Source organism: Paralichthys olivaceus, chromosome 15 (assembly GCF_024713975.1).
Source record: "Paralichthys olivaceus isolate ysfri-2021 chromosome 15, ASM2471397v2, whole genome shotgun sequence".
Taxonomy (NCBI): domain Eukaryota; kingdom Metazoa; phylum Chordata; class Actinopteri; order Pleuronectiformes; family Paralichthyidae; genus Paralichthys; species Paralichthys olivaceus.
The window spans coordinates 1,772,699-1,785,328 of record NC_091107.1 but is presented as its reverse complement, the minus strand read 5'-3'; the positions used below and the strand labels follow the sequence as shown (position 1 = coordinate 1,785,328).

The 12,630-nt window shown below is 43.9% G+C and overlaps 1 protein-coding gene across 2 annotated transcripts; it reads left to right on the top strand.

The window, feature by feature from the left end:
* The first annotated feature begins 7 nt into the window (after positions 1-7).
* On the top strand, positions 8-7,563 carry lrrc32 (leucine rich repeat containing 32). 2 transcript variants are annotated; one of them, XM_069510099.1, is made up of 3 exons: positions 8-93; positions 2,492-2,597; positions 4,501-7,563. In XM_069510099.1, the coding sequence occupies exons 1-3, from the start codon at positions 23-25 to the stop codon at positions 6,373-6,375; spliced, it is 2,052 nt and encodes a 683-aa protein (XP_069366200.1). In that variant the 5' UTR covers positions 8-22; the 3' UTR covers positions 6,376-7,563. The 2 variants fall into 2 exon arrangements, with proteins under 2 accessions (XP_069366200.1, XP_019960667.2); XM_020105108.2 differs by lacking the exon at positions 8-93 and adding an exon at positions 1,133-1,348.
* The last annotated feature ends 5,067 nt before the right edge of the window (positions 7,564-12,630 follow it).

Below are 12,630 nucleotides of genomic sequence, written 5' to 3'. Positions count from 1 at the left end.
GTGTGTGTGACGCCACTGATAAATGACGGATCAAATGATGATGAATGTGAAACCAAACCAGCTGATGAAGGCGACGCTGCAGACGGAGACCAGGTGAGACTGATTCTTCTTCACTTATTTTATCCTGTACAGTGTTTTTTTTTTCTTCTGTCTCTTCAACACGAGGAGGAAAGAAACTTAGAACATTTACTCAAGTACCATTTCATGTTCTTCGTCCTGCACTTGTTGGCTCAAAGAACCCCCCCCCCCCCCCCCCATCATATTCCCACAGTCTTCTTCACTGGATGAAATCTTCCCTGTTGTCATGGCGATGGATCTGATGAGCATCCACAGACGTTTTACTCTTTCGTCTTGTAGCGACAGTCGAAGTCTTCTCGTTGTTATTGGAAAGTTAGAATTTATGTTATTGAAATCGTTGAATTCCACCTGTCGACAGGACCTTTGAGTGTTTCTGGTGAATGAAATATTTAAAATATATTTATAGAGTCTATCGGTCACACTCGTATAAAACCAGAGAGGATTTTCTTTGCTTGAAACACAGTCAGTCAGACAGTCACAGTCACAGATCTGTAATTGTCTGAACATGAACACTGGTGTTCATCATTATAACGACACTGTTTGTTTACAGTCTGGTGAACCAGAGCAAACCACGTAACAAATCTCACTCGGTCCCTCGGAGGATGTGTGATTCTTCGACACGCCCACATGTCTCTGCTGGGCGGTCGGCCTCTCTCCACATCCATCAGTGACAGCTGCTGACGTCCTGCTCCCTCTGGGGTGCAGATGATCAGCATCACAACTAAATCTCTATTTCAACAAAAAACACCCATAAAAGGCTCATTTTGAAAAAATCCCTCAGATTCACACGCACAACGAACACGGAGCCGGTTTGAACTTCGAGGTTTGAGGTCAAATATGTTAAAATAACACAAATTCCTGATGGAGACGGGCGTGAGAGCAGTTTTCAGGATTAGTAAAGAGATATTTTAAATTTGTGCAATGGGATATGGGGAGAGGGGGAGAGAGGGAGAGGGGAGGATATAGGGGGGACTGGACTTCCCAATCCCCTTATAAGGCATTTCCCAGAGAACAGTGGGAGTGGGGAGGAGGCCGAGCGATGCAGGATATTCTCACAGGATGTGATGGCTGGAAAGAGTCGAGCGATGAGGAGGGAAGAGTCAGCCGAGGGGAGCTGCTGGACCGTGCTTCTCCTTCTGGTGGTTATCGATCTCTGAGTGTGTGTGAGAGTGTGTCTGTCTGTGAGTGTGTGTCTGTGTGTGTGTCTGTGAGGATGTGAAATCAGGATGGTCAGGAGGTTGTGCAGAGTTTGTCATCAGCTGAGAGTGAGGTAAATGTTCAGCTTTATAATGAGTCTCTACATGTGTTGTTGTTGTTGTTGTTGTACACATGGTGACAAAGTGCAGCGGTGGACAAAGTACTCGGGTCTTTTATTTTAAATTCAAACTCCAGCTTCTGTAAAAGTGAAGATTTACAAGTTCGACTTAAACCGTGTGACACGTGAACATACTTCAGTTCTTGTCTCTGCATGTTTACATTGTGTTATTGCTTAAAATTCTAAATGCTTCTTCTCCGCTGACTGAAAAGTGTAGAAAAAAGTTTCCGGTGTTTTTGTTATTCGCAAAATGTGAAGAAAGAAAAAGTACAAATTCTGTAGAGAATCATATTTTGATATATATTTATTTTCTTATTATTCATATTGTTCATGTTCAGTGTTGTTGGAAAATGAATCTCAGGGGTCATGATCAAGAAAAACACTTTTTTTATGCATTTTTGTTTTTCATGGTTTTAAATCAAACGTCACTTTATAGTTTTCTTTATAAGTTAACATGTTTTAAACTTTAATATTCTAAATCTGCTCTCAACCGTTTTTTTTTTTTCATTTCACTGCTGCAGATGAACAACAACGTTTTATAGTTTTGTTCTACAAGTAACACACGTGATGAACTTTGTGTTTTCAGCAGCAGAGTGAAAACAAGTAAAACGTTAATATGTGATTTGTGGAATTTACTGAAACATCACATGAGCTCAGTGTGATTCACACCAGGGTCCAGGATCTCACAGAAAACACGTGACACCTCGAGCTGGTGACATCTGCACAATTTCTACTTTAAAAACCTTTAACTGGGTTTTTTTATTTATTTTCCATTTGCCTACCTGCTGATCTTCGGTCTCGTACCTCTTTTGTTATTGCCCCCCCCCCCACATGGGTACTTACCACCACTGTGACATCACTCCCACGTTGTCTGCTCTGCAGGATGTTGTTGGTGCTCCTCTCATGACCAGCAGCTTCGTTTGCTCTGTCGTCTCTCTGCAGTCGTACCAGTTCTGCGGTCGTTCGACAAAAAGCCCCTTTGTGCCGGTTGTAGAAATAGCTCTGTCACAGGCTACTCCCCCCCTTTCTTCTCTGTTTCGTGTCACATCACCTCTCAGCCTCCTTCCTGCGCTCATGTGCGTCTCCCTCTCCCTGCAGCACCATGGTCCTCCTCCTCCTCCTCCTCCAGCTGCTCTCCCCGCTGCTGCTCAGCTGCGTGGCGGCGTCCGCAGGTCCTCCCCGACACCTCCCTCCCTGCCAAGTAGTAAGTAAAAAAAAAACTACACAGGTGAAGTGAAGGCTCCAGGTATCTGCTGAGTACTTCTCATGTGTTTGTATGCGTTGCCAATGGTAACCGACACACGAGGCACCTCATCCATCAGGTGTGTGTGTGTGAGTGTGTGTGTGTGTGTGTGTGTGTGTGTGTGTGTGTGTGTGTGTGTGTGTGTGTGTGTGTGTGTGTGAGAGAGAGAGAGAGTTTTTTTTTTTACTTTTCCAACTAAGAGCTTTCATGAAGTGGACAAAGGTTAAATCGCAGGTTTGCAGAAGTTGGTGACTTGAAAACCATCAAAGTCTTTAATGAGCGGGCTTTGAAAACATTGGATGAAAATTCAAAAGCTCGTCTTATCGCAGAGTTTAAAATCTTGCACGGCTGCACAGCACCTTCGAGCAGCACATACCTGGAGCGTGTACTTGTCCTGTGTTTTTATACACACGTCTTTCTGTGTTTGACTCAATCAGTTCACACTTTTCTGCATTTAAAATAAATAAACATAAGATGCAACTAAAAGTTTCCCAGAGATGAAGTGAAATCTGAAACTGAGACGTTTCCTTCATGTGGTGTTACCTGTTTCTATAAATAACCAGGTATCGGTGTGTGTTTCTATTTTTAGATCCACTCTCCTGGTTAGAAATGCAGCGAGTTCACGTGAAGCGGCGCGGTTCTCTGTGATTCACGTGTGATTCCAACATCCAGAAACTAAATCCATTCCTTGTTCTTTGGTATTTGTCATTTTCTCTGAATCAGAGGACAGGGGACAGGGGACAGAGGACAGAGGTGGGTCAGGACATATAACAGTCCAGGGCCCCCCTGTGGCTCCTCGGTTCAGGTGGTCGTGACTTGTAACTGGGTTGAGGTGCATCTCTTTCTGAATCTCTTTCTCGTCTGCATTTCCTACAATAATAAAAACACAAAGATTTCCAGTCTTAAACCCTGAAGCTGCCGCTTCTGGAATTCACTTCTGCAGCAACCTGCTTCTGACGGGTTCTGAAAGTTTCAGCGTAAAATGTCTTTTCCAACAATACCAGTGAAACAAAAAAGAAACTTTTCTGAGGAACTGTGGAAGTTATGCTGAAGCTTCGGCTGAACTTTAAAAATCAACCTCTGCTCCTTTTTAGACGAGTGATGCTTCCTGTTTGGTTCCTTGGAACGTGTCTTGCACTGTTACAGTATGATCTGTAAACCACTTCACATATTAATCACACAAAGTTCAGATGTGCAGTTTTCAGGAATGTAAGCAGTTTCTGTGGAGACGTTCGGTTGCTCACAGGATTCAGAGGGAATGATGATTGTTCTTCTCACGTTTCTGAGCAACAGACCTGATCACAGACTCAAGATATTTTGCCCTGCAGTAGTTCCTGGATAAATTCAAGCGTTTGTTTCTGGCCGGCTTGTGAACAACCATCAGCAGGACACCGCAGATATACGCAGAGAAATGTGCGCTGGCCTCGGAGCGAGAGCAGAGACAGTTTTATGAGCTGTTTTGCGCAGGGAGGTCTCGTGGCCATGTGGTTTCAATTTTAATCTACGTTTAATAAGTTAAATAGTTGAATCTTTTGAGGGAAAAGGGGGGGGGGGGGGGGGGGGGGACGACGAAAAGATGTGGAGAAACTATTTTGCTCATAAAAGTTTTATCTGGGTTGGAGAACTTCATCATTCAGCTTCACTTTTTTAATTATTTCAAAAGGAGACGACGTTGTAAAGAGTTTTTGTTATTAGAACAACTCAGCATCATAAACCTCAGAGGACCGTGACGCTGCCAAGAACATGCCGAGGACACACTGACTCATAAATCGACCCTAATTTAAACATTCGGTCTGTGTTGTGTCATGTTCAGACGATCCTGGCAGGACGCCGGCATAACCAGCCTCTTTGTCTTTGTTCGTAGGTCCAGATGGACGTGTTTTGCAGCGATCGGAGCCTCAGAAGTGCACCGGTCGACCTTCCTCAGGGCGTCCAGCTGCTGGACCTCTCCTGCAACCAGGTGCAGAACCTCACCCGGGAAACTCTGGCGTACCACACCGGCTTCTATCATCTGAACCTCCACGCTAACAGGATCCACTTCATCCAGCCGGGCCTCTTCAGAGACATGACGGAGCTGAAAGTTCTGGATCTGTCCAAGAATCATCTGAGTGTCTTCGCTCTTTCCAAAGTCAGCATCGGGCCTCTCACAGCTGTGGAGTCGCTGGATCTTTCAGGCAACGGGCTGTACACGGGGATGTCGGAGTACTTCCTGGAGGAGTCTCCGTCACTGGTGAACCTTTCTCTGAACAGCAACAGCATCACGAAAATAGCACAAAATACCTTCAGTGGATCTTCGTCCTTGGAGAAAATCAGCCTCCACAATAACGTCATCTTGGAGATCGAGGACGGAGCGTTTGACTCGTTGCGTCATCTGACCGAACTCGACTTGTCCAAGAATTCGATCACGTGCATCACAGACTTTAATCTCTACAATTTAAAAGTTCTCAATCTCAGCAAGAACAGCATGGAGCTCTTCCACAGTGCGAGCTCCAGTCAACTGTACAACCTTTTAAATCTCGACCTGAGCGAAAACAAAATGCTTTACTTTCCGTTTCTCCCCAGAACCAACGTGCTTCAGTATCTCGATGTTTCTCGCAACCACATCCAGAGCTTCAACGTCTCAGGAAATCCGGAGAAAAGGGCAAATGTTTTTTTAACGCAACTCCAATATCTGGACATGAGTTACAACCGACTCAAAACCATACCGGAGACCTTTTTCTGCTTCATGAGATCACTCGAGGTCCTGAACGTGAGCAATAACTGCATCGGCTCGTTTTCTTTGACCGTCGAAGGTCTTCTCCCGACGGTGAAGATTATCAATCTCAGCTTTAATTCCCTGCAGACTCTGACATTCGGGGAAAACTCTCTGCCGTCGCTGGAAAAGCTTTTCTTACAAGGGAATGACCTCACCACCCTGGACCATCACGTATTTCAGAAACTCCCAAGTATCAAATACCTGCAGCTCCAACAGAACAATCTGAAAATCTGTGACTCGCAGCAAAGCCCATACGATCCAGAGCTGACAGAGCAAAACCAAGTGAATCCCCCCGACTGTGTGTCCTTGTCCTCTGTTCGCAGTTTGCACTTCCTGTACCTCTCTGAAAACAATCTGCAGAATCTCCCTGCAAATGCATTTGCCAACACCCCTCTGAAGTTGCTGGACTTGTCCCTGAACCCGGGCTTGGACATGGACAAAGACTCCCTCCGTGGTCTGGAGCACTCGCTGGTTCACCTCCTCCTGAGGGAAAACAACATTTCCAGTCTACACACAGATCTGTCCTTGCTGCAGAGTCTCAAACACGTAGACCTGTCCACCAACCAGTTGACCTCCCTGCCTGTGTGGAACAGAGAGTCCTCCATCGAGTCCTTGAACCTGCAGAACAACAACCTGGTCACGTTGGACAGCAGCACTATGGTCGCTCTGGAGCACTCGCTAAAAACCCTCTACATGGGCTCCAACCCCCTGAACTGCTGCAGCAACCTCGGCTTCCTCAACATGGTCCAGCGCTTGGCCGTGGTCGTCCCCGACATCGAGACCGTGACCTGTGTCCACGAGGACTTTTCAGAGCCGGTTAACATCGAGAAGCTGACCGAGGGCATGTGCCAGGCATCGAGCAACTCTGCGTACGTTGTTGTCGTCGTTGTGCTGGTGTTGCTGGTCGTCACGATGGTGGTGGCACTTCTCGTTAAACGGCGCCGCTCGAGGAAAAGAAAGCCCAACATAAGCTTTAGAGCGTAACATGAAGGAACAGACGGGACTTGCCGACTTCTGTTAATTGGAAGGACGGTGGTTTTATCTAGAAGTTGGACACGTGAACGTCGTGTCTGTGGCGTCTCCTGATGGACGAGTTGAAGTCTTCACAAGGGTTTAACCTTTTGAGGATTTGGGCAACGTTGAAAAAGATGAATTAGTTAATGCAAAAAAAAAAAACGACCACAACCATTTGTTGACGGGCGGAAACACGCGCCAAACAAACTGAAACAAACTTTCGAAGCCGGAACGTCGTGTGGAAAATTTGTTCACTTTGATTTTCTGAAGAGAAGTTTGGACTTTCTGGATGAACGAAATCTCAATTTCGGGGTTTTTTGAAGGAACTGGTCGATCAGCATCACGTCAGTGTTGTTAGAGTGATGCCACAACCAGCAGCTAAGTTAGCTTAGCTTAGCATATAAGATTAGAAACAGGGATACAGTTAGCGTGGCTACGTCCAAAGAAGAGAAAATAACTTCTACAGCTCCCTGAGGCTGAGCGGGAACATATTTTAAAATGTGTTTTTAGAAAAACACGTTTTAATCAATGAGCTTTCAAAGTTGCTAAACTTGCTGTTTCCCTGTTTCTAGTCTTTATAGAAACGAATGAAGTATGATGATATTTAGCTTGAAGCTAAAACTGAAGAAAACACTATGAAATGAAATGAGGATGTAGACGAAGAAGTTTTATTTTTATTTTCAAACCAGTCCAAGCCGTCCTTTATCTGTTTATGTAGTTTGCACTTTATATTTGTCTTCGTGTGTTTTACTTATATCTTGTTTATTTACAAATAACCACTAGAACTCATATTTTTGAAATAATTTATTTTTTTAGAGTAAGTTGGATGTTTTCTGAACTGATCCCAGGTCTGTGATGCTCCATAACGATTCATTTGATATAAATATTAAATGCAGTTTAAAAGCTTTTCTTTTGTTTCCTGGTTTCCTTTCAATAGATTGATTGATTATGGAAACATTGTGGAAACTTTAAACTTTCTAGTTTGAGTGAAACCAGCTTCATGAGTCTGTAACGACTCCACACTCACCTCGCTCTGTCCTGAGGAAACAGAATCCTCATTAAAGTCACTGACGAACACGTCCGGCTCGATGACTCAAAGGATTCATGGAGGAAAGAATTCAATGACATGATATTAAACTGAATGTACAATATATAAAATGATCAGAGTGATGTTTATTTTCTACATGAGTTTGTCTCGTCGGCTTTGTGAAGAAGCAACACATTTCTGATATGATGCTTAACAAATCATTTAGTAAAACTTAACATTAATGAGATAATAAAATCGTTTATAAGACATTGAGTTAAAGACGCTCACTGATAGTAGACTGAACAATAAACACCCTGTTGAAGAAGTCAAGTGGAGATCAGTTAGTTGATCAACAGAACACTGAGTTCAGGAGTTTGATTAATGAAAGTGTGATGGAGTTTTTACAGTTTTACACAGAGACGCATCCCAGATATAACGTCTCATCACAGTCGGTGACTGTGGAGCTTCAGTTCATTCTTCAGCTCATCGGCTGCTCAGAGAAAACTGACTTTCCGTTGTTCCACTTTGTAGCGATGCATTTGAGTGGAGCCGGTTCAGTGGGAAATTTCTGAACTCACCACGGTTACATTTTCTATCACTTTATAAATACGCCGGCCTTCCAGGTTAATGATAATTAAACCTGTGAAACTTCCCCCTCATTGCTCACAGTGTAAATATGTCACAAACAGAGCAACTCGTACTCATGACTTCTGTTATTTGAACTGTATTTATACAGCAGGTACAGTGTGTAGTTAAAAATGTGCTGCCATGTTCTAATCTTCTGTTTTCATATGATGACAGCGGCCGACACAGAGCGGCATCACGTAGACAGTTTCCTCTATAGAGTATACAATAAGATGGAGTCTTTAGATTCCTCTTGGGCCTCCGCTGCTCCTCCTGCTCTTCCTGCTCCTTCTCCTGCTTCTCCTTCTCCTGCTCCTGCTTCTCCTCCCGTGTTTACGTTTGGATTAAAGCTTTAAGGTTGAGAAAGTGCTGCTCAGCCTGAGGAGCTTTATCTTCACTCATTTAGCGTCCAGGGTGGAGCAGGAAGTTGTCAACGGGCCGTCCTGTTCCACATCAGAGGGGAAAAGCCTCTTTTATCACAGTTCACACAGAAATGAGAATCTCACGACAGAACGTTCGCTCACAGGAACGTTTGTATTAATGAAGCTCTGCGTCAGTTTTCTTCATCTCTTTTTTTTAAATGGCTCTAATGTCAACATGTCACCGTGTGTTTGTGTTTCACATGATTCACTGTCAAGCACTTTAAACACACTGAAGTGACTTGATTAAAAATAGCTTTGTCTTTGTGTTTCTGCTACATAAACTATATTTTATTATAAAATACTTTCAGAATAAATCGACCACGTGGCTCCAGATGATTTGTTTCATAAAAAAAATAACCTTCAGTCTTTATAAGTGATAATTTGCTGATTAAACTTTCGCTCTGTTGAGTTTGTATTTGCAGGAAACTCCAGAATAATCTTCATCCTCTTTTCATCTGCTCTCAGAAACAGATTCCTCTGAGATAAATACAATCATACGTCTAGACTGTGTTTACGTGGGTGAGTTTGTCGGCTGCTGTGAACCAGTTACACAACCGAGGACCTGAGAGTGACGGCTTCATGCTTTTCAATCAGAGGTTTTCTGATCCTTTAAGAAAACGCAGACTTTAAATTATCACATTTTGGTCTTTAAATGCTGACGTTAGTGAGATAAATAAATAAAATGGTGTTTTAACTGCTCACTGTTTCAGCAGTGTGTGTTCGGGGAAGTTTTTCAGTTCCTCTGCTTGAATAAAAGTACTAACTGTACTCTTTAAAAGTACTCAATTACAAGTACAAACCCTGCGCTGCACAGATGTTCTCAGGTTGATGCTGAAAAACATCCTGTTGGTCTTGTCCCTTATTTCTTTATGTCATTAGATTAATTTGAACTTTTCTCCACGGGACTGCAGCTGCTGATGTTTTTCATCGTGGATTCATCTGATGATTTGTACGAATACTTGGTTTGTAAAAATAGCAGGCGGCTGACAGCACCTGCACCTCCACCTGCACAGGAGGAGCCATCAGCGCAGGTGAGAGCTGTTAGCTGATTGGTCCTCAGCTTTGAAAAGCAGCAGCAGAGTGAGACGCTGTGTGAGCGGAGCCGGACGCCAGCAGGAAGCGCAGGTGTATTATGAGTTAAGAGTTTTTGTAAGTTTATGATTTAATAAAGCACCAACTCCTTTGTCTCTGGCTGTGGGGGGGGGGGGGGGGGGGTATCTAGTTCATTCACTCATGCAATGTGCTCAGAAAACTTCGTGGCAACCTGCTGAACTTTGAAAACCTTTGTCCAAACTTTGGCCCAGTGAAGGCTGAGGGTCTGAAACGGAAATCGTTCATCCTCCAGGGAGAGAGAACGTGTTTGGAAAAAGTTTAGTGAATCTGTCCTGTGACGGCAGAGCGATCAAAAACCTTGAGGAGCTCGTGTTAGGCCTCCTGCTGCTCTACCCAGAAGCCACCTCTCGCCTCAACCAGATATTTCCCTTCAGGAGTCCAAACTTAAAAAAATGTTCCTGCTACAAACTCCAGAAAAGGCCCACGGACAGTTTCCCTGACACTCTCTGGACTTCATGTCTGAAAACAAGTGAAAGTGTTTCACCAGAAGCTCTTTGAAACGAAACATTTTCCTTCTACCTGTGTTTATTTACAAGGAGCGGCCGCTGACACAACGAGGCCGACATCACTGCGTCTGAACGGATCATTTAGGACAAACTACCGATGAATCACTGAAACTGTTCGAATGTCCCGTGGTTCCGGGAAAGTGCTCCACTGGGAGGTCGAATGAGACTCAAACTTTATTTTTCTAGCGTTGACTCTCGTCTCCAGGGGAAAGTAACACAAACCCACAGTAGAAGAACCTTCTCCTCCTCCTCCCCAGGGAGGCGAGAGGTCACGGGCCTCCGACGGGAGACACCAGCTTTCTCCTGGTTCTAATGTATGAACCAAAGTCTTTGTCCCTACAAAGACAAAACACGCTCTCCTGCCAGCAGCTGCACCACCCAGCCGAAGGCATCATTTCCTCTTCCTGTTGTAAAATTCCACCGTGTCCTTCTTTTGTTTATGAGATGAGTGATGGGCAGAGATTGAATCAGAGGAGGCCTACGTGGAGGGTGTGCAGTTTCTCTAATTGGAAGCAGACCTCGACCGCTTCTCCTCGTCTTTGTGAGCAGGCTCGGAGTCACCGCTGAACATCAACCTGCGATCATCACAGTTCAGTCACGCCGAGATGAAAGAGAGACGTTTTATAACCGGAGGATGTGAAGTAGAAGCTGAGTCACGAGGAAGATTTTAGAACAGAAAGAGAAAATGGTGTTAACACATTCATACGATTATTGACCTGAATCAGTCCTGACTAAAGAATGACTTGGTCAAGAGCTCAAATAGTCAATTTCTACAATGTTAAATAAAAGATATGTAATTCAGTAAATATATAATATAATGAAAAGACTGATTTTTGGTTTAATGTGTCATAGATTAAATTAAAACACGAAGAAGTCTGGTCTAAAGAAAAAACTAAGAATGTTACGAACTCCTCACGAGTGAATTCGTTATTTCAGTTTCACGTTGGTTCTTTTATTTTGTGGCATCGTTGTAATTTACTGACGTGTTTGTTTGTTGTTTTTGTCGATGATGGAATTAACTGAAGTGATCGAACATTTCAGTGGATAAATCTAATATATATAATAATACGTTTGAACCTCGTCTCTGTTTCCTTCAGGCTGTGACGTCTTCAGTTTTCTGCTCAGACGAGATAAATATGTGAGAGACCGTGACTCAGCCTCGTCTCTGGGACTTTATCAGTGGAGATGGATGGAAGACGTCTGCGTGTGTTTGTGTGGGATCATCGGTGCCTTGCTCCACGATCTCCAGAGAGCAGACATCGTCCCATCGCTCATCCACGTTAATCCCACCGCTCCCACACAAGCGCTCGCTCACCATCACCATTTACCACCAGGGACCATGGGAGAGGTCAGAGGTCACGGGTTGTTTTCCACGGTTACATGATGTTTAACTCCCCCGCTCGCTCCACGTGCATTGTGTTGTTGTTGTTCGTGCTGCTCCACAAACCCAGGAGGGCAGCGGACGGAGCTCACGGTCGAGACAATGGAATCGAACATCCTGCATCTGCTGTTTCTGCGGAAAGAAATAACAGACACATTCACGCCACTCGCTTTGAGCTCGGTCTGGTAACTTTGTGTCTGAGAGCGCAGGATGAGTCAGTTTGGACTCAGGCTGTTTGTTTTATGAGCAAACTCTCGGACATGTGGCCGTGAGATAAACTTCAAATTGTGCCGAATTTTCTCTTTTTATTGTGCACACACACACACACACACACTGAAGAGTTTATTTATCCGCTGCATTGATGTCAGGGTGTGATTGAGTTCAAGGAAAACAAGATAACGTAAGTTTGTTTGGCAGCTAAACAGGATTGTGAAAGTTTCTCCCTCTGAAAAAGGGAAGGTCGATCCAAACTACAAAAAAAGAAAAAGGTTCTAACTCTTGTCCAAGATTTTATTATTTTATTTTTTATTTTCTCCGGGTTCCACACCTGAAAACCTCCAGAGTCAACATCAACCAGAAGACGAACAAAGTTAGAAACATGTCGTGTGAAACTAAAACTGAGAAATAAACAGAGCAAATGTTGGATTTACAATGATCATGTGAAAAACATGCCTCGAAACTAGAATGTCTCAAACCAAAGGTCAAACAATTCCTCACACAATGATAGTAGAAACCAGGGGAAGTGGTCGGAATGTGTTTTATTTGTATTTCAGACACAGTCCTGAACTGAGCACATGAAAACAATGTCAAACACATTTCACACTGAACTTTAGTTTGGTCTTCTCAGGTCTGATCCTCATCCCTCCACCGAGCTCGGTTGAAGTCTGTTCAGGAGTTTTCTGTTTAATCCTCCATCAAACATGAAGACGGGTGAAAACACCGCCTCCTTGGCGGAGCTGATTAAAGCGAGATCACAGACAAAGACGCTTTTCTAAAAGATTCCTCTTCAAAGTTTACGGTTGTGGTTCTGGAGTAAAACACAAAGATTCCACAGAACACTCCGATTTCAAACACACCGATAAGTCACGTTAGAGAAACTCATTGTGACTCTTCTCTGTGTATCTGATCTGTGGGAAACTTCCTGATGGTTTC

What these genes read in the sequence shown, in the direction of transcription:
- lrrc32 (XM_069510099.1), top strand. Translation starts at nt 23, where the DNA reads ATGACGGATCAAATGATGATGAATGTGAAACCAAACCAGCTGATGAAG. An exon ending in ACGCTGCAGACGGAGACCAG is followed by an intron (nt 94 to 2,491) that starts GTGAGACTGATT and finishes CTCTCCCTGCAG; the next exon opens with CACCATGGTCCTCCTCCTCC. An exon ending in ACCTCCCTCCCTGCCAAGTA is followed by an intron (nt 2,598 to 4,500) that starts GTAAGTAAAAAA and finishes CTTTGTTCGTAG; the next exon opens with GTCCAGATGGACGTGTTTTG.